The 26,647-nt window shown below is 31.1% G+C and overlaps 15 protein-coding genes across 15 annotated transcripts; 9 read left to right on the plus strand and 6 right to left on the minus strand.

Annotated features, from left to right (window-relative positions):
* Nucleotides 1-607: 607 nt before the first annotated feature.
* TIM44 (protein translocase subunit TIM44) lies at nucleotides 608-1,873 on the plus strand (the record flags this gene model as incomplete). The annotated part of the gene is made up of 1 exon (XM_004182617.1): nucleotides 608-1,873. The coding sequence occupies one exon, from the start codon at nucleotides 608-610 to the stop codon at nucleotides 1,871-1,873; it is 1,266 nt and encodes a 421-aa protein (XP_004182665.1).
* A 253-nt stretch (nucleotides 1,874-2,126) lies between these two features.
* Nucleotides 2,127-2,450, minus strand: TBLA0J01510 (uncharacterized protein; the record flags this gene model as incomplete). Its single annotated transcript, XM_004182618.1, has 1 exon — nucleotides 2,127-2,450. The coding sequence occupies one exon, from the start codon at nucleotides 2,448-2,450 to the stop codon at nucleotides 2,127-2,129; it is 324 nt and encodes a 107-aa protein (XP_004182666.1).
* A 349-nt stretch (nucleotides 2,451-2,799) lies between these two features.
* Nucleotides 2,800-3,807, plus strand: RPB3 (DNA-directed RNA polymerase II core subunit RPB3; the record flags this gene model as incomplete). Its single annotated transcript, XM_004182619.1, has 1 exon — nucleotides 2,800-3,807. The coding sequence occupies one exon, from the start codon at nucleotides 2,800-2,802 to the stop codon at nucleotides 3,805-3,807; it is 1,008 nt and encodes a 335-aa protein (XP_004182667.1).
* Nucleotides 3,808-4,069: 262 nt separating this feature from the next.
* On the minus strand, nucleotides 4,070-4,849 carry HIS6 (1-(5-phosphoribosyl)-5- ((5-phosphoribosylamino)methylideneamino)imidazole-4-carboxamide isomerase HIS6; the record flags this gene model as incomplete). Its single annotated transcript, XM_004182620.1, has 1 exon — nucleotides 4,070-4,849. One exon carries the CDS (start codon nucleotides 4,847-4,849, stop codon nucleotides 4,070-4,072), a length of 780 nt encoding a protein of 259 aa, XP_004182668.1.
* Nucleotides 4,850-5,442: 593 nt separating this feature from the next.
* FAF1 (Faf1p) lies at nucleotides 5,443-6,450 on the plus strand (the record flags this gene model as incomplete). The annotated part of the gene is made up of 1 exon (XM_004182621.1): nucleotides 5,443-6,450. The coding sequence occupies one exon, from the start codon at nucleotides 5,443-5,445 to the stop codon at nucleotides 6,448-6,450; it is 1,008 nt and encodes a 335-aa protein (XP_004182669.1).
* A 985-nt stretch (nucleotides 6,451-7,435) lies between these two features.
* Nucleotides 7,436-9,580, plus strand: PHO4 (phosphate-sensing transcription factor PHO4; the record flags this gene model as incomplete). The annotated part of the gene is made up of 1 exon (XM_004182622.1): nucleotides 7,436-9,580. One exon carries the CDS (start codon nucleotides 7,436-7,438, stop codon nucleotides 9,578-9,580), a length of 2,145 nt encoding a protein of 714 aa, XP_004182670.1.
* An 875-nt stretch (nucleotides 9,581-10,455) lies between these two features.
* QCR6 (ubiquinol--cytochrome-c reductase subunit 6) lies at nucleotides 10,456-10,869 on the plus strand (the record flags this gene model as incomplete). The annotated part of the gene is made up of 1 exon (XM_004182623.1): nucleotides 10,456-10,869. One exon carries the CDS (start codon nucleotides 10,456-10,458, stop codon nucleotides 10,867-10,869), a length of 414 nt encoding a protein of 137 aa, XP_004182671.1.
* Nucleotides 10,870-11,673: 804 nt separating this feature from the next.
* RRT5 (Rrt5p) lies at nucleotides 11,674-12,780 on the plus strand (the record flags this gene model as incomplete). The annotated part of the gene is made up of 1 exon (XM_004182624.1): nucleotides 11,674-12,780. The coding sequence occupies one exon, from the start codon at nucleotides 11,674-11,676 to the stop codon at nucleotides 12,778-12,780; it is 1,107 nt and encodes a 368-aa protein (XP_004182672.1).
* Nucleotides 12,781-13,466: 686 nt separating this feature from the next.
* Nucleotides 13,467-14,544, plus strand: RPL2B (60S ribosomal protein uL2; the record flags this gene model as incomplete). The annotated part of the gene is made up of 2 exons (XM_004182625.1): nucleotides 13,467-13,470; nucleotides 13,784-14,544. 2 exons carry the CDS (start codon nucleotides 13,467-13,469, stop codon nucleotides 14,542-14,544), a joined length of 765 nt encoding a protein of 254 aa, XP_004182673.1.
* Nucleotides 14,545-14,838: 294 nt separating this feature from the next.
* VID28 (glucose-induced degradation complex subunit VID28) lies at nucleotides 14,839-17,652 on the minus strand (the record flags this gene model as incomplete). Its single annotated transcript, XM_004182626.1, has 1 exon — nucleotides 14,839-17,652. The coding sequence occupies one exon, from the start codon at nucleotides 17,650-17,652 to the stop codon at nucleotides 14,839-14,841; it is 2,814 nt and encodes a 937-aa protein (XP_004182674.1).
* An 855-nt stretch (nucleotides 17,653-18,507) lies between these two features.
* RCF3 (Rcf3p) lies at nucleotides 18,508-18,801 on the plus strand (the record flags this gene model as incomplete). Its single annotated transcript, XM_004182627.1, has 1 exon — nucleotides 18,508-18,801. The coding sequence occupies one exon, from the start codon at nucleotides 18,508-18,510 to the stop codon at nucleotides 18,799-18,801; it is 294 nt and encodes a 97-aa protein (XP_004182675.1).
* Nucleotides 18,802-19,131: 330 nt separating this feature from the next.
* Nucleotides 19,132-22,269, minus strand: MTC4 (Mtc4p; the record flags this gene model as incomplete). The annotated part of the gene is made up of 1 exon (XM_004182628.1): nucleotides 19,132-22,269. One exon carries the CDS (start codon nucleotides 22,267-22,269, stop codon nucleotides 19,132-19,134), a length of 3,138 nt encoding a protein of 1,045 aa, XP_004182676.1.
* A 710-nt stretch (nucleotides 22,270-22,979) lies between these two features.
* Nucleotides 22,980-23,513, plus strand: TRS20 (TRAPP subunit TRS20; the record flags this gene model as incomplete). The annotated part of the gene is made up of 1 exon (XM_004182629.1): nucleotides 22,980-23,513. One exon carries the CDS (start codon nucleotides 22,980-22,982, stop codon nucleotides 23,511-23,513), a length of 534 nt encoding a protein of 177 aa, XP_004182677.1.
* Nucleotides 23,514-23,706: 193 nt separating this feature from the next.
* SRB6 (Srb6p) lies at nucleotides 23,707-24,114 on the minus strand (the record flags this gene model as incomplete). The annotated part of the gene is made up of 1 exon (XM_004182630.1): nucleotides 23,707-24,114. The coding sequence occupies one exon, from the start codon at nucleotides 24,112-24,114 to the stop codon at nucleotides 23,707-23,709; it is 408 nt and encodes a 135-aa protein (XP_004182678.1).
* Nucleotides 24,115-24,463: 349 nt separating this feature from the next.
* DUT1 (bifunctional dITP/dUTP diphosphatase) lies at nucleotides 24,464-24,922 on the minus strand (the record flags this gene model as incomplete). Its single annotated transcript, XM_004182631.1, has 1 exon — nucleotides 24,464-24,922. One exon carries the CDS (start codon nucleotides 24,920-24,922, stop codon nucleotides 24,464-24,466), a length of 459 nt encoding a protein of 152 aa, XP_004182679.1.
* Nucleotides 24,923-26,647: the final 1,725 nt, after the last annotated feature.

Raw genomic sequence — 26,647 nt, forward strand, 5'->3', positions numbered from 1 at the left:
CCGGCCACGCCGGTTTCGGCCAGGTCAAGAGAAAAGTCCGTATCGGGAATATAAGTTGTGGCAACAATTGGCGAAATTCCATAGATATTTAATTTTTTATTCCTTTGTTGAATGAGTCATTAGAGCATGTGCCTGTAGAAGTAGGGGAACGGCTGTTATAACGTATAATATGATACGAAATGAATTGATATCGAATGATATGATATATGATATATGATATGATAAGTTATGATATGATACAATGCGATACGGTAATCAGTAATTAAACTATTTAGAGAATATATATATATATGTATTAAATTGATGAACGGAATTTTCCAAATGCAAAAGTATGATCGCTGCATACGGAATTACATGAGTCAGTACATCATGTTTATGGCTCGCGAGAGTTTCGAACCTGCGACTTCCAGGAGCAGATCCGGGTAACATTCGATTTTTTTTTTTGTCTTTTATGAAATTTTTCATAATTTTTTCTTTTTAAGAGTAATTCATGACTATCTAATATTTTTTAATATTAAAAACTATTAAAAACACAGGAGGTCTAACCCTTGCCATCCCCCCCTACCAAAAAACAAAACAAAAAGCACGCAGATATATCCAACCCAGTATGTTGAGATCTAGATCACTGATACAGCGTAACGCGTTACACCCTTCTAAGCTGCTCATATCTTCATTCCATTCATACCCCGTGGTATTACAATCTAACGATTCCAATAAAACACCTATCCAAATCTTTAGAGAAACGTTTAAACAAGAATGGGAAAAATCTGCCACTTTACAGGACCAAATAAAAACATTAACTGATGCCTCAGATAGAATAAATCAATCGGATGCTTTCAAAAAAGCAAAGGACGCCTATAAGAATGTTTCTAATCAAACCACCATTCTTTCCAAGACAATCTCAAAGACTGGGACCAAGCTCAACGATGCTGCTCTTAAAGCATGGGATTCAGATTTGGCTCAAAAGACTAAACTCGCGGCCAAGAAGTTGGATGATTCTTTCGAACCAGTGAGAAATACAAAGATTTATAAAGATGTCTCGGAAGTCATTGATGATAAAGATAATAGTTATAAATACGGTGGGTTCATTTCTAAAGAGGAGCGTAGATCGAAAAGAATCTCTGATTTACAAACTGGGAAAAGGATGAAACCTATCAAATCTAATGATGAGGCAGGTACTGCTTTAATTGCAACAGATTTAAAATCTAAAGAATCCATTAATGAAAAATTGAATGATTTTAAAGAAAAGACAGTGGTGGGTCAAACAATGACCAGTATAAAGACTAAAGTTTGGGATGAAAATGATAATCCTTTGATTGTAGGGATGAGAAAAGTCACTGGTGTGTTTAACAGATTTTTTGCTGAGACTGAATCTTCCCGTGTCTTGACACAATTTAAATTGATTGATCCAAATTTTAATAATGAATCGTTTTTGAGAAGTTTGAGAGAATATATTATTCCAGAAGTTTTGGAAGCCTATATCAAAGGTGATGAAAAAATTCTCAAGAATTGGTTTTCGGAAGCTCCTTATAATGTTTATTCTGCTCAACAAAAGGAATTGAGAAAACAAAAGATCTTCTCAGATGGGAGAGTCTTGGATATTAGAGGTGTGGATATTGTCACGGCAAAGATGTTGCCACCACAAGATATCCCTGTCATTGTGGTAAGTTGTAGAGCTCAAGAAATTAATATTTATAAAAAATTCAATGTAGAAAAACAAACAAATGATATAGTTGCAGGTCATGATTCAAACATTCTAATGAGCACATACGCAATGGTCTTCACAAGAGATCCAGAACAATTGGATAATGATGAAACAGAAGGTTGGAAAATATTGGAATTTGTCCGTGGAGGTTCAAGAAAATTCACTTAAAACTACTAAAAGAAAATATAAAACTTAATTTGATTCGTTTTTTTTTTACTTTGTTTCATTTAATTTTTTTCCATTTTCGCATATTAGTATGCAAAAGTAATGCATTTCCTGTACATATCCATTATACATTATTTAATATCTATACTATATATCGTCACATAAACGATGTTGTAATATACACATTCCAAAAATATCAGCAATATTTTTCTTTCGTCTTTTTTTTTATTTATTTTTTATCTGCATCTTCCCCAATTTAATCACGTACTCTTCTTTGTCCACCAAAGAGTTCAACAAAATTACGCCCTATATTCTTGCCATTTCTTAATAATTTTAATAGCCATGGTTTAATTAAAATGAATGCTCCACACATAAACATACCTTGAACAAATGGCATAAATATCACATCTCGGCAAATCACTTTCCCTAAACATAATAGTTTTCTAACTCTTTCATCTTTGATTATACTATTACTATTAACATTATTCTTATTCAATTCTTTATCCAATTTCCTTCTAAATGTGCTTTCAAATCGAGTATCTGGTATTGGAATCACTAATTTAGGCTTAGCCACGCTCATTTTTATAACAAAAAAAACAATGTTGTGTTTATTGATGCTTTGTGTGTATTCTTATTTAATCATTTCTAAGAGATCCAGTACTTTCTGTTATAAGTTCTATGACAGCATGTACTATTAGATACATGTCACATGACCTCGCGGCATTTCCATAATTTTTCATAATTTTTAAAAATTATAATTTGATAATAAATATTTTTGAAAAAATTCTTAAAAAAAAAAAAAAAAAAAAAATAATTGCATACAGAATAAATAAATAATAAAAACTAGCAATCCAGTTAGTTAAATAATTGACCGTTTATTTAAGCCAAGGAAAATAAAAGTCGATTAGAATTAGCCCCGACAAAAAGAAATGAGTGAAGAAGGTCCACAAATTAAAATTAGAGAAGCTACAAAAGATAATGTGGATTTCATCTTATCAAATATAGATATGGCTTTAGCCAATTCATTGCGTCGTGTTATGATTGCAGAAATCCCAACATTGGCTATTGATTCCGTTGAAGTAGAAATGAACACTACTGTTCTTGCAGATGAATTCATCTCTCATAGATTAGGGTTAATTCCTTTACAAAGTGCAGATATCGATCAATTAGAATATTGTCGTGATTGTTTTTGTGAGGACCATTGTGATAAATGTTCTGTGGTTTTAACTTTACAAGCTGTTGGTGAAAGTGAAAGTACTACAAACGTTTATGCAAAAGATTTGGTTATCGTTTCTAATTTATTGGGTAGAAATATTGGTCATCCGATTATTCAAGATAAAGAAGGTAATGGTGTTTTGATTTGTAAATTAAGAAAAGGTCAAGAATTGAAAATGACATGTGTAGCAAAAAAAGGGATTGCCAAAGAACATGCCAAGTGGGGGGCTACTGCCGCTATTGAATACGAATATGATCCTTGGAATAAATTAAAACATACAGATTATTGGTATGAAAATGATCCTTTAAAAGAATGGCCTCATTCTAAAAATTGTCAATATGAAGATCCACCAACTGAAGGTGAATTATTTGATTATAAAGCAAAGGCAAATACATTTTATATGAATGTGGAAGCCGTAGGATCTATAACAACAGATCAAGTGATTATTCGAGGCATTGATACTTTACAAAAGAAAACAGCAGGTATACTGTTAGCTTTATCACAAATGGAACAAGAAAAAGTCAATTTTGGTACAGGTACTCAAGATAATAATGATTTACATCAACAAGATGATCATATGGGTATGAGTAATGGGAATGATGCATCTTATGGTAATTATATGGGCTCTAATAATGACGGTATGATGAATGGCGGTGGGAATAATATTCAAGGAGGTTATCAAAATAATATGGGGCCTAATGGTTACAGTGATTCTTGGTAATTTCAGAAGTGTAATTGTATCATTATTTTTTCAAAGAAATTAAACATTATATGCTCGGCATACTTGATACATATATATAAATCTAAATGTGTGTATTATGAATAGATGAATTTTAAAAATAGAAAAAAAAACGTGTAAAATAATTGCAAATAGTAAAACAAATCAATTGTAAAACGGAGGAATAAAAAATTTAATGGATTGTTACTATTCAATTACGAATAAAAGTATAAAAATTAATAATTTAAAAATTTCAATCTATGCTTCATCTCTTCATGATCTTTATTCCATTGGCAACATTCTTTAAAATAATTAAATTACCACCAAATATATCCAAGGAATTTCCTATGCTCAAATCTATTCTGCCTTGACTTAATCTTTCCACTAATGCTAAATCAGTAATATCATGAGCTCCACCACCATATACAATTTTAAATTGATTCATTGGTAAATTTCTTGTCCATTTATATAAATGATAAACCAAATTTTCATCAATTCCTTTACACATTCCTTCAATATCGGCAGCATGAATTAAAAATTCATTTGCATATATACTGATTTCATTGAAAAATTCTTCACTTAATTCGATATCTGTTAAAGTTTGCCATTTATCCTTTGTAACAATCCATGAACCATCAGCAATCTTTCTACAACTTAAATCTACGACGATCTTATCCCTACCAACAAGGTTAGAAATCTTTTCTAACCTTTTAAAAGAAAATTCATCATCATCATTGAATAGCCAAGTATTTATAATAATTTTATTTGCCCATTTTAGCCAATATTCACAATTGAATTCATTTATATCTCCTCCTATTTGGAAAAAATTAGGAACTGTCTTTAAAACCAATTGAGCCAGCGCATCATTATTATCCCCTAATTTAATAATATGAGAGCCTATACAATTATATTTAGCAAATAATTTAACATAATATATTGCTGAATTAATATTTGTAATTAATTTTTCATTATTCATTGAGTTGCCATCTTTAATATCGTCCACTTGACCGTTATGTAAGTGTATGCATGCTATGTATCTTGTCATTTGTAATTATTGTCTACATAATATTTTGAGTCGGATTTTAAATAAAAAAAAAGTTCTTTAATATATAAGAATAAGCTAATAATTGTATATATTTGAGTGAATATATATATATGTGATTAATGCAATTATGTAAGCTGGAGATCTGACAAGGGACAATTAAATATTAAAATAAGAAACTTTGATTTTACAGAAAAAGTAATTTAAGGCTTAAAATGGGTTACGGAGTATTCAGGAGATATAGACTCAAGACTAGTCATAATAAAAAAAGGAATTAAAAAAAAAGAAGGAATTTTCTGGGGTGCATAAAAATGGAAAAATTCGTTATCCATTTTCTGAGTTATTTCCGAGGCAAACGCTAATAAAAAGGAGGATTTTAATTTCTTTTTCAAAATGATTTTCAAAACGGAATTTTGGAAACGGAAATTTGAAAACGGAAATTAAGAATTTAAAATTTGAAAAAAAATTTCAAAGCATCGATCCGATGCCATGAAATGAAGTTATAAATTTCGATATACATAAATAAATAAGTGCAATTATCGTTTTTATCACATATCTACGTGTGGAAAAACGAACAAAAGAGAAACCATCACAGCATGTCGGAAGAAGATGAGTATCTGAAACAACAACGATTGGCTTTTGAGGCCCAATTTGGTTCTTTAGAAGATATGGGGTTTGATGATAAAACTAAGACTGTTCAAAAAAGTGATGACGAAAGTGCCAGTTCAGATGAGAGTGCAAGTGAAAATGGGAATGGAAGTGAAAATGAAGAGGATGGCAGTTATGTAAGTACAAGTGAAAATATAATACCTGCAACTATAACTCCGAAGAAAGAATCATTAAAGGTTAAAAAACCTAAAATCATAAAATTTCAAGGTCCCTCGGACTCTTACGTTGCACCTAGTAAGAAAGAATTAAAGATATTACGTAGTGGTAAAACATTAGTACGTAGTAAAGCCTATGACCAAGATGAATCACAAGAAGTTAGTGAAAATGAAAATGACGAGGCAGATAATTTGAAAAACGATTTAGAGTTACAAAGATTTCTTCAAGAATCACATCTATTAAGTGCATTTAGTAATACACTTACGCAACCTAGTGGGGCAGATTTGACTCTTCAAACAATAAATAATAACGATGTTACAGCATACATGGATGACCAATTGATGGGGAAGGCTCGGTCACGTACTTTGGAGATGCGGTTGAAGAATCTTTCCAGCACAAACGGCCACGACAAAAAAGTAAACCGATTAGAGAAAGTTCCTATTAATATGCGTAAGGGGTTAGTAGCAAAACATCAAAAAAGAATTGCTAGATATGAGAAAGACGCCAAAGAAGGTGGGATAGTCTTGTCTAAAGTTAAAAAGGGTGAGTTCAGGAAGATCGAGGCGACTTACAAAAGAGGCGTCGAAAAGCGAATCGGGACCAACATCAAATCTCATGAGAATGCCCGTAATGCCAAGAGAACAAGAGGTTTACGCATCAACAGTGTTGGGAGATCTACTCGGAACGGGCTAATCATCTCCAAGGAAGATATTGCTCGAATCAATGGATCTTCTGGAGGGCGTCGTGACTCCTCGAAGAAGAGTAAAGGTCGCCGCTAGACCCGGGGTAACACCACTGCCTATTATTATTCATAGTTGCATGCTCGATATAGACATAGTTAGATAGATAGATAGATCATCGTCGTATGCAGATACTGCGTTGCCGAAAGGCACCGGATGAACTTTAAGTACGCTATGGAACAGATACCAGGCATTGGCTTTAAATACTCCATTCAGGTGTATTTCGACATACCTATTACCGTATTCTCACATACTTCCATATGTTTCTGTATCCAATTCGTATACTTTCATATGCTTCTTCTGCATGGTTGTATATACAACTACATATAGATATGTATTTCTCACACATCAACATACACACACAAGCACATACATTTCACCGGATAGGAACAATAACCAGATTGGGTAACATCCGCACAGACACAGCCGCAGCCCGGTAAAACGCTGACAAAACACCCGAGAACAAAATATACGGGATGGTCAATGTCGAAGGATATCCAATATATGCTGATTATCCATAACCTATGCCAAATGTCAATGGCCAAATATCCAATGGTCTATATGCAAATTAGCCTATACACGAAGTATTCAATGAGAGGTCGAAGAGCGAAATTAGTACTGTTTTGGTCCTAGACACTGTACACTTCAGGATAATCTATAGGCATCACGATAAGCTGTCCCACTTTGATTGGATTGTCGTGAAGGAGCAGAGTGTAGGGAAAAGGTAATTTATTGACCAATAACCAAGAACCAAAGTGACTCGTTGAACCGTGTTTCAAGTTTCTTGAAAATCAGTAACCTAGCTTTCTAACGATTAACCACCACCACACTTGTTAGGCGTAAATTTATTCTATTTTACCAGTCTCAATTTCATTGCCTGTCAATTTCATCACCATTGGGTAGAAAAAAAATAAAATAAGAAAAAAAAGTTAATTGATAATCTATACAAAAGTACAACAGAAGGTAGAAAACATCACCTCCTAGAGCATAGCACGCCGTAGATTCGTAACAAATCGTGTAGCAGATGCTTTCCAATCCTACTGCCACGTCGGGGAACATGACAAATGGTCAGAATGAAACTCAACATTCTTCAAGAAGCATTCTGGATCAAGTAAACGATTATTTGAATGACGGTAAAGGAACCATCGATACAAACAACATTCATATAAATCTTCATAATTCTCAATTCACTGCTACCTCTCATGTCCCTGCTTCTCCCTCAGAGGGGTATAACCCTAGCAATACCACCATGCATATGAACATGAACGTGAATATGGACGTGAATAACCCCAATAGTCTCGTGTTGACTCAATCGGTGAGTCATGCCTCATCTACAGTTACTGAGAATACTCACAATTGGAGTCTAGGTGCACCCGCAACTGCAGTACAAATAGATTTGGATGATCTTTCGAGATCATTGTTGGAATATTCCAACACAAATCATCATAACAGCCACAGCAATAGCAACAACAATATTAGTCATATGAATGAATATTCGAATGGATCTCATCAACTGGCCATGAACCACCATATATCACATCATTTGGATAATATGAAATTAGATGTTGATCAAGACTCAAAAAAAGATATGAGGTTTTCACCAATGTTGGCTGCGGATTTACATTCGAACACTGAACAAATCATTCAAATATCACCATCGATTAATCCACAATTTACCGCTACTACTCATTCTACTTCTTCTACAGGATTAAACAATTATAATTCAAACAATACTTCAAACCAAAATTATAACTTAAATAACCAATCGAATTATAATATTACAAATTCAACTTCAAGTTCGGCCCCCAGTAATGGATTAACTGCAGCAGATTTGACCGTTAATCTATTGAATACTCCATTGTTAACCAATAGGAACAACAATAATGATAATTCCAACTCTTCAAGTTTAAATCGTAAATCAAGTTCATCTTCGAAGAGAAAGAAAAGTTCAACTTCAAACTCTAATAGCAATTCTAATACCGTTCAGTTTTCTCCTTTAACTTCACCAGCTATTGGTCCTACCACAACGACTTCAAAGGTTACTAAAAATAGCCCTTATTTACAGAATTCCAAAAGAAAAATTAGTAATTCTGAGCCATCCTCCATGATTAATTGGGAGCCATTACCAGAAAGTAGTTTAGATAATCATTCAATTAGTAGCAATGCCACTTCAAATCCAATCAGCATAGTGAAAGGTAGAAAATTACAGAATTCTTTCCCAAAAGTAATTTTACCCTCCCATAAAACTTCGACTTCGTGTGATAATTCTTCAAACTCAAGTAACAATTCCGCCACAGTAATGAATACAAAAGAATCAAGTGTGGATGGCAAAGAAAATCATTCAAGTACCAACGATTCAAGTTCAAATTCATCTGTGTTAAGAGCTACAGAATCCCCAGTGATAAAGCCAAACAAAAGTATTTTATTACAAAATTTGAATTATGATCCACAAAAAAAAATAAATAATAAAAGAGATCAACGTAAATCAGAAACTATTGATAGAAGATCTATTAATCTTCATTCAAATGGTTATAATCATTCTCAAAATAATAAACTCTTTAAAACAGATTCTTTTGAAAATGATAAACTTTGTAATAATTCCATAAATGCACCAACTCATAATAAAAAAGAAGTTCATAAAGTGGCAGAGCAAGGTCGTCGTGATAGAATGAACAATGCGTTGAAAGAATTGAATTCTTTATTGCCAGAAGAATTAAAAGATGAAGTTAATGTGCCATCAAAGGCTACTACTGTAGAATTAGCTTGTACTTTTATCAAACAATTATTGTCCGAAAGAAAATTATGTCAAAATCTAATTCAGACCCAAAATCAAAGCCAAATTCAAATTCAAGATCAAGACCAACATAGCCAACAACATTTTAAGCAAGATGATGCAAGTGACGATGATAATGGTATCAATGATAACAATGGCAATAATAATGGTAACACTAATCACGATATTATTAACTCTAATAGTATGAACTCTAGTACTGGTCATAATAGTAATACTAATAATAAGAATAATAGTAATAATAATAATAATGATGATGATGATGATGATAATAATAATAACAATAATAACAATGAGGAAGATGAAGATATTAGTGATGGTCATAACAGTAACACAAATGGTTCTATGATCAGTGAGGAGGATGAAGAGATGTCATAGAGGCCCTCCTACACCGATTCTTATAAAACTATGATTTTTTTATGTTTATCAGACTGTTCTTTTTTTTACCTTTGTATTTTATACTATTTATATATTCTTCCGGCTTTTTCCCTCTGTTTCACCCATTTACGAAGTATTGTATGTTTCAACTTCAAGTTCTACCAAGCATTCTGTTCATTCAGCAATGATTTAAAGTTCCAATCCTGCCTATGGCCAACTTTTCTTTTTGTTTTCTTTCCATGTTAAAAATGTTTTAAAATTCCCAACTCTCTATTAATTTTTGCAATAATAATACCCCGTCTTACGGCACATAGTGCTCTTCACTATTTATACTTATTTTTATACACCTCTATTATTCACTTCTATGCTATATATATCCATATGCTTTATGTATTTATATACAACTTTGTATTTTTCAGCTTATAATATTTATTTTCATTTTGCAGTTTTAATATTATATGTTTTTTATTATTTTTATTTTCTTTTTTACGTCGTCAATCACGTGGCTGACACCACATTTGCTGGAAACAACGGCCGAGTGGAACTCCCCTACTGCCAAAAACTCGGAGATGCCTCTGATTCGAGATTCATTGGTAATTCATACAGTGAGTGACATAATGAGAATGAATGAGGTTAGACTACAGTAAAAAGCAATTAGTTAAAGAATTAAGAGATAATAAAATTGATTATCAGATACATAGATTCCATTTCTTTCCCTGTTTATCTATTTGTATATTAATACCGTTTCCTAGTTATATTAATAGCAACGATAATTGTAAAAATCGAGCAGGATTAACAAAAGAAAAAAATCATAAAAAAACAAAGCTTGAAAATTAAAATCCATATATCAAATCAATACATACACATCTATTCAAATGTTATCCACAATTACTGATTATTTAGAAGAACTTAAAGAAGCTATTGTTCCAGTTGTAGCAAAGGCTGATGATGGTGAAGATGAAGACACCACTCAAGATGCTGATGATGACGATGAAGATGATGACGATGATGACGATGATGACGATGATGACGATGATGACGATGACGACGAAGACGACGATGAAGAAAAGGATCCTTATGATTTATTAAGGGCTGAATGTGAACAATCTGAAGAAGGTCAAAAGTTAAAACATCATTATTTGGAATGTGCGGAAAGAGTAGAAAAGCAAAAAGAAGATCCAAACTACGAAGAGTTGGAATATAAGGAAGATTGTATTCAAGAATTCTTCCATCTACAACATTATTTGGACAGCTGTGCTGCTCCAAAATTATTTAGTAAACTAAAATAGATACATTCATTTGAACTTTTTCATCGCCCCCACTTTGCCCCTCTTTTACTTCTCCTATACATTCTTAACTGTCAAAAATTACTCATCGAATGGAAATTTCTTCCTATTTTATTCCTGTAAATTTTTTTTCCATCTAATAATATTATTCCTGTCTATGATATTTATTTATTTACTAAATCCTTAACAAAACTATATTTATATTTATATTTATTTTATATATATATCTTTACTTATTTATCAATCTATCTATATTTGAAGATATATGCATAGAAATACTATTTTCTTATTTATATATTCATCTCTTAAATTATGGTTTTCTTTATTAAAGGTTAAATCCATTATTTCTATTGAAATCAGTTAGGGGTCCGAGAATTTACCTTTTACGGCTAAATAAAATAGATTTATTTGAAAATTTATATTTTGTGGATTTTTTGAATAAATAAAAGATAAAATTAATTTTGTGACATTCATTTTGAAAACAAAAAATGTTCTTTAATTACTATTGGATCAAAAAAAAAAAACTCTGTGGATTTAACTTTACAATAATTATATAAACTATCTAAAGTTTTATAATTTATAATTTATTTTAATTCTTTTTATTTTATTAGATCATCTAATTATTTTTTTAAGTTAAATTTAAAATTACGCCAACTTTTATTTTGGTTCTATTGTTTTTAATACAACAGTTTGTTTTTTTAATTTTTTAATAACACACTCATATATACACTATCGTCTTTCCAACTTCCCACTCTAGATTCAATTTTTTACCCAATTCTATTCTTCAAGTTATAATATCAATTCATTATGAGTAGTACCGAATTAGTTGCAGCAACTAATAATGATTCTACTTTATTAACTTCCACTAGAGTTTACATTTCTAATGTAAGCTATCAAGTTACAGAAGAAGAATTATTTGATTATTTCCTTTCTTATAATGTAAAAAGTGTTTTAATACCTTCACAGACAGTTCGCGGGTTTAGAACAAGTTATCAAAGACCCTTAGGTATTGCATACGCAGAGTTTGAAAATAAAGATTGGGCAAATAAGGTTGTTGCTGATTTAAATGGTAAATGTTTCAAAGAAAGAAATCTAAGAATTAAGTTGTATATTCCTTACTCACCAAATAATATTGTCAGAAATAAATTAATTAAAAATAAAAAAGAAGAAGAAACATTTACTAATGACGCAAATAATGAAAAGAATGCAGATTCAAATGGTGAAAATGGCACCCGTTCAAGAATTGTAGTTGGTGGTGAAGGTGATGGTGAGAAATATTGTACTGATACTTTATACTGTAGTTATTTACCAAAGGAGACTACAGACACCACTTTAAGATTATATTTCAAAGACTATAATCCACAAGAAATTTGGATCTTTAGAACAAAAGCTACAAGAGGATATAGATTAAAATTCCATAGATATTTCACATGTGCATTAATTACATTAAATACTAATGTACCAATGTTTGAAATTTGTGAAAGATTAAATAATATTAGATTATCAAATAAAAAGATTACAGTACGCGTTGCATTTAAATCTAAGTTAGAAGAAGTCAAACATATTGCAACTAAGACTCAATTGGTTAGAGAACAAGACATCCCAATTGAAGAAGAAAACCAAGAAGATATGGAACAAAACTCTTCATCAAATAATAATGATCCTACTAAAAAAGCTGCAAAACCAACCGTGAATATAATTACTGTAGAAGAAGATGAAAATGATTACGAAATTAATAACAATTTGGAAGTAAATAATGAAAACAGTAATAATACGGCGGAGAGTCCAAATAGCGATTCGAATAGTAAGAAGAAAAAATTGAAATCAGATGGAGTTGGAAATTCCGATTTGTTAATGCCATCGTTATTAGGAATGGATGATAACTTACCATCTGGTACTTCCATTCATTTTTAAGATAACTTTCTAAATCCCTAATCTGCTAGATAAGAATTATAGATATCTCATAGAATTATTTAATTCATTTCGTATAACAAGTATTTAATGATTTTTTAAAATTTCTCATATTCCATTACTAAATTGGGTTAAATATATAAAAATTATTTTAAGGTTAATAACTAATTAAACATTCTTTAAACAACTCCGAAAAATCTCTTTGCTTAAATTACAGACTGCTAATTATCTTCTTAAAACCCGAACACCCAGAAATAGTTTATTTTTCAAACTCAAACTATTTTATATTTGTTTTTTGTATGCGGCCGAACTGAAATTTCTTTCGAAGGGGAAAATAATAGAATACACCCTTGCAGAAGACCAAAAATTTAGGCAGCAACTAGGAAGAAACGAGAAGTTGTTTAGTGGAAAAGAAGATTCACCTTAGAGAGAGAGGAATGTAGTCTGAACAAGGACTGTCTCGCTGGATAAGGTTCTAAACAGAACTCTCTGTCTAAACTGCTACTGCCTAGAGACGACTAATCTGAAACTCCAGAAGGAAATAGGTGAATACTGGAAATGGATGACGATTGTAATGAGCTCGGATAGTTTGAGATTGCCAAAGTGTATAGAAAAATACTTATACAAGAGGGTGGGTGTTTGAAAAAATTGATTAAAATAGTGTTAACTAACCAAAACATCAAGAAACAATGGGTATGTCAATAGCATGATGATAAATGACAAATAACAGAGATTATGAATTGATAATGTATCATTGAAGAAAAGTTGAGGAAAAATTAAAAATTAAAATTGAGATGATTCAGATTGATCATATTGAATTAGAATTAATCCAACTAGCTAGGAGAATATAAAGATGATATTTGCTTTTATCAACTATTTCAAAGATTCATAATATTGTAGATGTCAAAATTTGATTATTTGTATTAAAGAAATTTTTTTTACTAACAATAAACCATTACTTGAATATTTATTAATATTTATTTATGCGTTTGAATTCTTATTACAGGTAGAGTTATTCGTAACCAAAGAAAGGGTGCTGGTTCTATTTTCACTTCCCACACCAGATTGAGACAAGGTGCTGCCAAGTTGAGATCTTTGGATTATGCTGAAAGACACGGTTACATTCGTGGTGTTGTCAAGCAAATCATCCACGATGCTGGTAGAGGTGCTCCATTAGCTAAGGTTGTTTTCCGTGACCCATACAAGTACAAGTTACGTGAAGAAATCTTCATTGCTAACGAAGGTATGCACACTGGTCAATTCATTTACGCCGGTAAGAAGGCTTCTTTGAATGTCGGTAACGTCTTACCATTAGGTTCTGTCCCAGAAGGTACTATTGTCTCCAACGTCGAAGAAAGACCAGGTGACAGAGGTGCTTTAGCCAGAGCTTCTGGTAACTACGTTATTGTTATTGGTCACAACCCAGACGAAAACAAGACCAGAGTTAGATTACCATCTGGTGCTAAGAAGATTATCTCTTCTGATGCCAGAGGTGTCATTGGTGTTATTGCCGGTGGTGGTAGAGTTGACAAACCATTATTAAAGGCTGGTCGTGCTTTCCACAAGTACAAGGTTAAGAGAAACTCTTGGCCAAAGACCCGTGGTGTTGCCATGAACCCAGTTGACCATCCTCATGGTGGTGGTAACCATCAACATATTGGTAAGGCCTCTACTATCTCTAGAGGTGCTGTTGCTGGTCAAAAGGCTGGTTTGATTGCCGCCAGAAGAACTGGTTTACTACGTGGTTCTCAAAAGACTCAAGATTAGAGTATTATATAACATTTTTCTTCTTTGTTCTCTATTTTATTCATATCTTAATATCATTATAACTACAATACTATAACATATAATTTCTCTTTTGTATCTAGATGGTTGCTATTCTAACACAGTAAAATTTAACTCATTGTGCACTTCTCAAAAACTAATGAGTAAAAAGTATTTAAAAGTATAAAAAAAGTAAGTAAGTATGATCAGTCAATACTCTTCCTATTGAAGGCGAATATATTAATGAACTATAATATTTAGATTATAACATCCATAAAGAATCAATATTAGTAAATCTCATAATTTTTTTCTCATTAAATGATCCATATGCTCAGCTAACACTCTTGCTTTTTCTCTTACTAGCAAACTATCATCAAACTCCTTACTTTTAACTAGATCGTAAAATCCTAAATCAACTAATTTTTGACATCTTTCAATAATAGCAGTATTCGTTTCTGCAGGTACCCCATCAACTGTATCATTACCATGAACAAATTCATCATATTCTTTGGTATATCCTCTAAGCTCACTCTCATCATCAACTATATGGATATTTGTGCCTGATTCATTAAAATTAGAGGCTGCGTTGGGTGTGATGCTTCTACTAGCACGTGAATAACTAACATGTCTCGAATCTAAGCTATATCCCTTGTCATTATCAACATCTTTGATACCGAAGTTTGAGTTAGGGTCCAATGTATATTGAGCATAAAGTGAGAGTGTAGAATCCCATAATAAGTTGCTTAATGCCCAAATACTAACTAATTTCAATAAACTGTTATTTCCATATTTAGAATTTTTAGTATCAATATCCTCAGTTAAAATTTCCTTAATAATTTCTAGTATTTCATCTTGTTCAAATACCATTTGCTTTTTCCTTTCATTAACCGCAGCGATATTGACAATCACATACAAAATGGCTTCTAAAATCTTTTCTTCAACAGGTACTAAAGCATTTAACAATCTTAGTTTTTTAGCTAAGAAGTCAAATAAATATGTAGAGTTGGCCGGTAATGTCTTTGCATCATGGAATGAATCATTTTCAGCTACTCGAAAATTTTTTAATAGCATGTTGACAATTTTTCTTGAATTACAAGTTAAATTTCTTAATAGTTCAAAGCATTGCACTTGAACATCCCAGGATGGGTCATTAATAAACTCTAAAATTATAGATAATGGTATCTTTTTCAACAGCTCTAATTTTTCAACAATTTGACAGTTATACATCAAGTGACGCAAAACCCAAAGAGAGTTGGTTCTGATAATAGTTTTCGTCTCCTCGCTAAATAATGGATCAAATGCAATACTTTGTTGTTGTACCGATTTAAATTTAGGATTTTTTAAAATTTCACCAACCATTTCTTCGACCCCTGATTCTAATAGTTGACATTGAAGACTTGAAAACTCCATAACAAAATTGCAAATACAACCCAACGCTGCTCCCATAATTTTAATCTCACCTTCTAGGAAAGTTTTACCTGCAAAATCACAAGTATCGATAACCTGGTATGTCAGTTTAACAATCAAATATATCTGTTCCGCAAACCTTTTCTTCTTTAAATAAGCTCTTAAGGTAGTAACACTTCTTGAAAAAGCTTTTAATAATATTAGCCAACAGAAAGTGAATTCAGAGTCATAAATCGGCGGTAAGGTAATACCTTTATTTGAAACTAAGTCTCTTAGTTGATCTTCATTACTTAGAAAATCTTTTAAAATATCCAAATGATTATCTAATGAATTCTCTAAATGGTTTAAAAAATTATCGTTTTTCAAGAAGAAAGTTCTATATGCCTCATCATGATAAGAAATTAGTGAACTTAATCTAATAAATTTAGTAATCGTTTTTAAGGTATCATTGGTCTGATAAGGCAGAGAGAGACATTGAGAAAATAATGACAGTAAGCTTTGAATGATGTTTGTATTTGTTAGAAATTTCAAAATGGGATTATTTCTAGTATGCGAAACATTATATGCTTCCAGTAGAGAATTTATTGTATCAAATGGATCAAACCACCACGGTAAATCTTGATATTCAAAACATTTAAACAATTCAGGTAAAAATTGTCTTAATCTTCTAATATTTTTTCTCACTTTAACGCTTAAAAGGTAAGGCTGTAGAATAAAATTTAGCAGAGAACATTTAAATGCTGTACTTGAACTTCTTAACAAAGACGATAAAAATATATTAAAATGAAAATTATTCCAAAGACTCTTAAAATCATCTCTGTACTCCGTTACCATTGAATATAAAGCTAAAGCATTTGTCATTAGGCTAACATCAATATTGTCAGAAATGCATAAGCTATTTGGTACTAAAACTGATGAATCAGTTACATTCTTATTAGCTAGACAATCATATATTACGAACTGTTTTCTTATGCTTTGGCCTGAGGGGTATTTGGTCTCATATTTAAAATCAATGTCATACATATATTTTTCGGCTATTGTTAACAGTAGCCTCTGTAAATAAAACGTGAGATTTAAATCTAACTTTAATATTGGATTTGTTTTGTGATTTAAGGTATAATATTCGTTATAGTTCTCAGAAGATTTAGCTGGGGAATTTTGCTTGATTAATAGAATAAATATATATAATAATTCAGAAATAATTTTCAAACTTTGATAATCGGAACCAGTTTTATCTTCAATATTAATAATAATTAGAGATTTTAATAATATATTGAGGTTTTGGATGTAAGGACATTTAACAGATTTGCAATTATTAGTACAAAGACGTAGCAAAGTAACAAATTTCAATATAACTGGGATATTATTGATTAAATAGTTTTGGTCCTTAACAAGAAATGTCAAAAATGAAGTATCATTATATATTCGACTGATAAAATTTGTATAAATTGGGCCTAATTCTTCTTGAACTGTGTCGTCTAAATTAACTAGTAAATAAAGTATATCCAATTTTAAACTAATATCTGGTACAAGTTCTGGTTTTAAATTTTCTTGTCGATTAGTAAGTTGATTTCTATTCAAAACAAATACTTGGTTCAATAATGACTGTTTCTCGGATCGTAGTAATAACCCTAGCTTAGCTTCTTGATCCCCCACTATCGCATAACTGAGCTCTTCTAACTCGTTAACTATTGGCTTTGTCATAATTTTTTTAGTTATAATTTGGATGGATATAATTGCTGATTCAAATGTTTTGTGTGTAATGTATTATTTTTTATGCCTGTTATAATTGGAAAAATCTCTAATGAAAAAAATGTGAAATGAAAAATCAACGGTGATGATAGTTTTAAAAGCTTAAAATTGTCTAAAACAGTATTATTACACGAGAAGTGTTTGGAATATTTGTTTTTAGAAAAATGATTTGCATTCGTACTTATCAGTTGAAAGCCCACTTTTACCACTTTTGCAAATTTGACAAATTCATGAATCCTAGAGACAACCCTTAATTTCTTATTTCCTTTAATGTAGCTTCTGGAAAACTGCGTCTTATCGTGAACACCAACAAGGCATAGTCTCCCGTGAACGGTAAAATAAAAGAAAGTGATAATCAACCTTATTATATGAGAGGGTTATATTAACGAAGGAAATTAATCTTCACTATAAACTTGAAATTTCTCCAGTTTCTATAAACATTTTTTGTCTGAAACACAATTTGACTGTGATAGCGCCGTTTGTGGACTATTTAGTTAAGAAACCAATGGGGAGTAGGATATATCTTTTTCAAAACTTCATTCTATCCAATCTTAAAACGTAGACAACTGAAATAAAGACCATATATTAAATTTATAAAAGTATCTATTAATTTACAATAGATCTACTATATATATTATAAAACTCTCCAAAAATGCCTAATGTCAAACCTATTCACTATGATCCAGAGACCGTTAAGCAATTAAGAAAAGAGGTAAGTTAACTTTAGTAAATTTTCTAATATTATATACTCTTTTTTTACTAACCTTTTTTAATGTTTTTAATACAATTTTTTTTTTATAGGTTATCATGGCTTCTTGTATAGGGGCTGCACAAGGGGCATTATTCGGTATTACTTCTGGGTTTTTATTAAAAAGATATAATAAGTTATATAGAAACGCAAGATTCCAAGTTCATGTCCTTTATCAATGCTTTTGTGTAGCTTATACAGGTGCATTTAAAGGTGATAAACAGTTAATAAGCTTCCAAGAAAGGTATTTCCAACAGGAAAATGAAAAGAGAAAATTGTTAATCAATAAAGCTGCAGATCAAGGCATATTTTTAGAAGATGATGCAACCATTATGAGTACTATTGATACCTAGGTTTGGTGTCTTATTGATGCTTTTTTTTTAATATTTTAAATGTGAAAAATTTATGACCTTCTTCTTACATAAATATTTATACATTGAAAGTAAAAACGTTTACAGAAATGCGCATTGCTAAATGTGTATATTTGAATATATATTATTTCTATAAAATATTAAAGGCTAATAATTTAATCCTTTGTTCAAGATGACAAACATAAATGTTTAAATAAAAAACGAACTTGAATATCAAATTATATTTATAAAGGTCTATAAAGATTACAATTTAATAATTGAAATCATATCATTATTACGGTCTAAATCATTGGAATATGGATATGTTGTTACTTACCATAGGAGCCACGTTAACAGATCAAGAAATAGGTCTAATATATGCCTAATGTCTTTTAAGCCTCTAACAATGACTCTTAGTATAGTAAAAAACACAACTAATAAAAATTCTAAGCATCTATATAATATTTTACTCATCCTTTGGGCATGAATATTTTTTAATGATTCATATTTTTCTGCATTTTCTTGGAATAACTTTAATTTTAGAGTCAATGTAGTGTTAATATCTGTCATAATTCTATCAGTAGTAGATATTAGTGTTTGCACTCTTACAGAGTAATCATTGAGCCATCTAGAGTTCCAATTATCAGCATCCGATATGACAGTATCTAATCTTGAATTGTATTTGTCAAGAACCTGTGAAGTATCGGAGAACAATCCTGCCGCATCATTTTGAACCGGTTCAGAAACTCTTTTATTCAATTCTTTCCTTTTAATACTGTGAAATATCTCTCTCCTATGCTGCATCAAATGAACTGTACCCATGACATATCTTGCTTCTTTCCAATCTTCTTGCAACTGCATATCTAAATCATAAGATGGTACAAAGCTGGTAAAAGTTTTCTTTTTATAATTAAACTCCAGCCCTGAATTTTCTTCGTCATCATCAAAATGAACACTATCATCTGTTTCTTCATCTTCAGAATAGTAACCGCTCTTAGGATTATTAATATCATCATCATGATCATAATGGCGAGGGCTGTGCAATTTCGTATTCGATGTATATTCGGTAGTAAGTTTTGAATTATCATTAATAGTGTTATCCATTGTTGAACTTAAACGAATTTGCGAAGGCTGGTAAGAAGCCTTTGTTGAAAAATCATTTGAGTTTGAATTCCCACTAAAAAACGAAGTATTTATATTCAATGCATTTGGATGACGAATCTTAGCACGTAACCGTGATAAATGAGGCTGATCATTTATTTTTTCTGAACTTGATAATTTTCTTACTACTTTATTACGTTTACTGGTTTTGTTTTCAGGAACTATTGATAGCGATGATCCAGATGAAGAATTATGATGAGAATTATGATGTGAATTAGTAACTACATCCTCTGGTGCCAAATAGGTATGAGTAGAATGTGAGAAAGATTGTTTCTTCATTGAGGAGCTTTTTCGCCTGTTGTTTTTATGCTTACTTCCCAAATCCTGGGTTTCAATACTATCATTTGAAACGTACTGCATATTAAATGCTTCACCTAAATTAGAATTAGAGTTCGAAGAAAGTTTATAAAACCCAACCTTTTTAGATGATTTTGATGAAGCAGAGCGTGATTTAAGTCCCATAATGTTTGTAGAACCTTGATTTTTATTCCAAGGGCTTCTTGATATCAATTTTTCCAATTTATTCTTTGGTGAATGCTGCTCCAAAGGAGCATCTTTAACGTTCACATCCAACAAAACTGAAGTATCATGATCTGGAATAGTTAATCGATTTTGGTTAGTGTCATTATCTTTTTCATTATTAGCTTTACTATTTGAATTTTTGGTAGAAACAGTTTCAATATTATTTGTAGTTGAGTGAGTGGCTGTGCTTGCATTCAGGACAATTTTCGAATTAGTAGTGTCAGAATTATTTATCGGCATTGAAGCATTGGAAGTTGGAGAATCCGAATAAGTTTTTTGAGAATTTCTAGATTGTGTTTTGGTTGCAAAAGATCCAAGTAGACTCAAATGCTGCATCGATTCTGTATAATTGCTAGAGACACTCTTCCCAACGGGATTTGTAGAACCACTTCCTGCAGGGACAGATAAAGCATTAGCTTTATTGATAGTTGAAATTTCAAATTTTTGAGGAGTAACAATAGCAGGTAATTGAATAAGCTTTGGTGAAGTACTGACTTCTTTTACGCTATTCATTTTGGTAGTTACATATTTAGGTAATATATTTTGTGTAGTTATGGTATAATTTTTCGATATATCTTTACTCACAATTGTAGTTGTATTTGCAAATATGTCTGCGCTTAGACTTGGATTTGATGATGGACTTAAATATATGTTTGCATTTGAGCTTGATATGATATTGGATGCTCTAGGTGGAGTACCAGAGTCGCTCTTGGTCTTTAAATATGATAATGAAGAGTATTTCTTATAATTCTTAGATATTAAATTTGCCGTTGCAGTAGCAGAAGGTTCTTCAAACCAATATTCGCCTCTGTGATCCACCAAATCATGCCAATGAGATGATCTCCATACCATATCACTAGATCTTTCAGGTAAATCAACAAACCATGGAGAAGTCTTTTCAGGGGTTTTTGAGAATTCTTTAATTGCAATTACTGGAGTTTTTGGGATATATAACGTTCCTGGAACTAATTCATTAAATTTCTTTCTTAATTTTCTATTTCTAATAACTTGTAATGGATTATAAACACCATCCAAATTCTCGTGAATAACTTCAATTCCGTCTAGCGAGATAGATTTGTGTAACAGATTATAATAGTGCTCCAAATAAATTCTTGTTCTTTCTGCATTGATTCTTGAAAATTTAGACATTGGGGCTGTCAATGGTTTATGTGTTAAATTGTATTTTAAAGTACTATTAGTTATGGATTCCAATTCTAGTTGGTCGTGGCGTGAAAAAGTATCAGTAGATACACTTCTTCTATGCGTACTCGAACGTCTAGCTCTAGACAATAATGCAGGTTCCACACTTTGACTTTTTTTTTTAGGATTAGTTCCAGCATTATTTTTTTGTGATTTCTTGGTCTTTTTACTTCTATTTTTATCAGACTTACAATTGTAAAAATCAGAATATTTTTTTATATCATCAACAGAAGAAGGTGTTAAACTTGAAGAAAGATCATCTAAACTCTCCACAGAATCTCGTGAAGGCTTCTGTAATGTATTAAATTCCACATTTAAGTCATCCATTAAGCCATATTTACTATCCATCACTAATTTTGTAACCATTTTAATTCTATTAATATCTGCTCGGGTTGCCTGGATATTATCACTCGAATTGGGGTAAGTGACATCATTAAAATTTTTAGGATTGTTCTGATTATTTGTATTATAATGATGATGATAATGATGCCGATGATTAAGATTACGTAGACGATGAGTTGTTTTCAAAGTAGTTAAACCTGTCTTAGTATCAACATCTTCTAAAAGAATTGTTTTTTCCACTGACATTAGATGTTATTGTATGTTTTTTTAAATAGAAAAAAGTAGTTAGGTTTGTGGGTATGTATTTGTAGCTAAAATATGTATAGTTTTGCACTTGGTAATACGTCAAAGCATAATATTATTAAGAGGTTTCGATTTATTAATAAATATCTTATGGAATAACCAAGTCTAAGAGAAAGATCTAACAGGCTTTAATAAATAACAATATTAATATATCAATAATACATAATAAATAATAATTCTTATTAATAATTTGAAATCTCGAAATGATATTGTATATTATTATTTGAATTACCCAAAATAAATGAAATAGTAGTAATCACCATGCTCTTTATTTTCCAGATAGTTTCTGATCATTGCCTTTTCCGGCTCAATTCCGTTTCTTTTCTGAAACACGGGAATGCGCCTTGCCCTGAGATATATATAAACATGCCCTAAATGTCAATAACCCTAAAGTTAACTTTTGCCGGGTAATAATATCCCGGGGTTTCAGGATACAAATTCGAATTTGAGAATGTGCCACCAGTTAGGGATACGAACTCTATAATGAGGAAGCTTGACTTACTTTGGAAAATTAAGGTTTGTTGGAAGATTATAAATTCGAAAAAGATGAGATGCTAATATGATGTGAACAGAGATTAATATGAATCTGTCCGAAACCTTCTAACCGCCAATACCGGGGTGCAGCTTAAAGATAGAAAAAAAAACTTTTAATAATGAACTACTTTGTCATAGTAGGTCCAAAGGATAAATTCATCTACGAAACTTACCTAGGAAATTCTAAAGATACTGTTGGTGGAAGTGGGTTTCCACCACATATTAGAGATCTCCTTCCATTTATTCTTCATTCTTCATTAGACCTTGTGTATGCCAATAAATGGGGCAAGGATTCTGAAGGGTTGGACAATAGTAGATGCTACCTGGGGTTGCTAGATTTTTTCTTTGGATTACCAATTACTGCATATGTCACATATAGTGGGATAATGTTTCTTATGTTACATTTCAATAATCAAATATTGAGAAAATTGGATACTGGCATAATTGATCCAACTTCGAATAGTAAAACTGCTAAACAGCTAGCTGCAATTGCACCTCGTGTGAAAAATGGATACGTTGAAGTATTTTATAGAGAAGTTCATGAGTTATATATAAAGACATTAATGAACCCGTTTTATCATATGGGCGATCCAATTACGAGTCCACTTTTCTCACGTAAAGTTCATAGATTGTCAAAACGATACCTACATTAGACATAATAATTGTTATTACAGTTGGAACTAATCTACGTGCTCATCTCATAAAGTTTAATATTCATTTCATTCCATAGCCCAAAAATATACTACATATACATTTACAAATAGAAGTATCTAGCATTTTAACTCTCTTTCATTTAATATAGGAAGTGTATCAATTATTATTTACCGTTCAATAACAATATAATTCTTATTCTCCAATTAATTCATTCATGCAACCATCTAATAGTTGCTCTACCATCTCATAATCTAGTTCATTTTCTTCTTCATCTTTCGGTATTTGTGTTAATAACCATTTTTCTTTGATATTCCTTGAAAGGACTAGCAGATCTTCAATCCCCTTAATTAATTGCATGGTTTGTGTATTGACCATCGATAACGATGTTGTGGCGATATTAATTTCCGAATTATTTTCAACTAACAAATTACTATTGGAATTAGTGCCAGCATTACTGCTATTATTACTACCATAACTGTTTTCTTCTTCCTCTTCCAGATTTAATGTTCCAATAGCAGCTAATTTAATCAATTCTTCTAATCTAGTAGATATTAGTTCAATAGTTTGGTTTAATCGTTCTTTTAATACTTGATTACTCATTCTTATCGATGATAATAATAATTTTTGTGTTTGAATTAAAATCTTTACTACTTGATATTACTTACTTTTATTGGTAATAATTTGTTTTTTTTTTTTTTTATTATTTTTCAATTTTTGGTGATGGCTTATTTTATTTTGTAAACCTTTACAAACCAAAGGTGTACGGGTGTATTGAATTTTAATTTCCCGTTCAAAGTATTTATATCACGTGCTGTTGAATATCATTTTTTTTTTCTTTTTTTACATATTAATTAAGAAGTTTGTTTATATAGATTCATTATACATTTATAAATTGATTGTAGAATATTTGCTCGTGTAGTTTCATAAAAAGAAATAGGTTGTTTCTTCTCTATTTCCCTGTGCTACCAAAGCCACTGGAACCTCTTTCACTTTCTTCTAATGATTCTACTACAACAATTTCCGCATCATCAATGATTCTTTCTAAGATTAATTGAGCAATTCTATCACCTTTAATAATTTCAAAATCCTTTTCAGAATGGTTGAATAACATGATTTTAACTTCACCAGTGTAATCTCTATCAATCACACCAGCACCAGTATTAATACCGTGTTTAACAGCTAAACCTGATCTTGGTGCGATTCTACCATAGGTACCAACTGGAACAGTGAATGATATATCAGTAGACACTAAACCTTGGCCTCTAGCTGGAATAGTAATAGCTTTAGAAGCGTATATGTCATAACCAGCTGCAGTTGCAGAACCTTTAGTTGGAACAGTAGCATCTGGTGAACGCAGTTGTATCTTCAAAGATTGAGATAATTTTTGTTGTTTTGTGGCTTGAGACATTATTATTATTCTTATTTTGAATGTTCCTCTGATTACCTATTTATAATCTAATAGGCATGAAATTGTAAGTTATCAATAATACACAATTCAGGTAAGCACCTTTCTTTTTATATAGAACTGTATTTTCCGGAAATCAATCGAGATGAGCTTTACGCGTGGTAAATTTACGCGTATTCCCCATCGCGTTGGTTCAGTAAAATTATTGCTTTCCATTTTTAGTAATAACCTTTTTTACAGAATTTCCAAATTTTATAAAATCAATGTTTATTAAAGCTTTTTTTTCCCCCATTCATTAACTTCTTGTTTGTTTGTTTTTGTTTTTTTGATGAATTTTTAATCGCAATTAATATCGTTATTATTCACCGTCACAAAATTACGAAATCGATTTATATGCATTTTTTGATTGGATCTATTTTATAATATTTTATTTTTCTTTTGCTATATTTGTAAATTAATTGCACAATCTTCCTTGATTCTTATAGAATATAATAAGTTCAATATAATTGAGTTATCGATCTATAAATTGCTTAAGTTTTAAAATAAAGATGTAACTTTTCATAATAAGGATTAGAAAACTATTCCCTTAATTTTTATTTTGTTTTTTTCAAAAAAACACATTAATCTAAAATGAGCAAGATTTGAAGCACATACCGGGATCATTCTCAATTTTAAAGGACATGGCGCTCTTTGACTATTAATAGCTGCCAATAAATTGGTATCAGTCATTTCATGTCTTTATCTAGTTTTTTTTTTAATTTCAAGTTATATACTAATCCCTAATTTTTCATATTCGCTCAAAATAAGCCTTGGTGACGAAATTAAGGTTTGGATCTTCCAGAAAGCAGGAGTACAGTCTTTTCGATTCTATAAGATTATTATTTTTTTAAGCTTCTTTTTTTTATTTTTTTATTTTTCATTTTTTTTTTTTAATTATTTGTTCCACTAATATCACATGAAATTTCTTCTTGTCGAACTATTTTTCGAAAGATTTTTATCTCGTTCCTTATCCACTCCAACTTGACCCAATTTATTTCAATTAATTACATCTTCTCTCAAATATTTCCAAATCTGTATCGGAAAGAGCGGTGTCTGTGTATTTACAACCTCTACGACGTGCGCTATCAGAATTAAATCCCCTTTCCCGAGGTTTTATTGGTTCCACAAGTTTAAAGTTTAAATCTTCCATCGGCAAAGTTTTATAGAAGGACGCTAATTAGTCATACATCGAATAGATTGCCTGTGTTATCCCTTAATATACCGGAACTAAAAGGAACTAACCCGGTGGTTCTAAATCAGTTTTAAAACGTTCTGCTATTTCGGTTGTAACAAATGATAATCAAATAAATCGCCAAGTCTCAAGGTTAATCAAGAACTACAAAAAGTCCAGACCTTGTTATACGAGACATGATAATCATGGATACTTCCGGAATAAAGGATGTGTTAGCAGGCACCTAGCTTAATTTAACAGATCCCACTGTATCGCCACATACCTTTCTTGGTCTAAATTAATAATTCTACCTTATAGGGTATTTGCTTATTTACCCCGGTGTAATAACTTGCTAGTCGGAATTGCCTTATGGGGTAATTTCAACAACAACGCCATATATATGGATCGGATGTTTATTTTTTTTAAGCTTGTTCGTGGGTTTTGCTTGTTTTGTATGCTTGTGTTTATATTTATGAATATTTGTGTTTTGAGGGGTAGGAATATAGCTGTATACCGAT

Source organism: Henningerozyma blattae, chromosome 10, assembly GCF_000315915.1.
Source record: "Henningerozyma blattae CBS 6284 chromosome 10, complete genome".
NCBI classification, from domain to species: Eukaryota; Fungi; Ascomycota; class Saccharomycetes; order Saccharomycetales; family Saccharomycetaceae; genus Henningerozyma; species Henningerozyma blattae.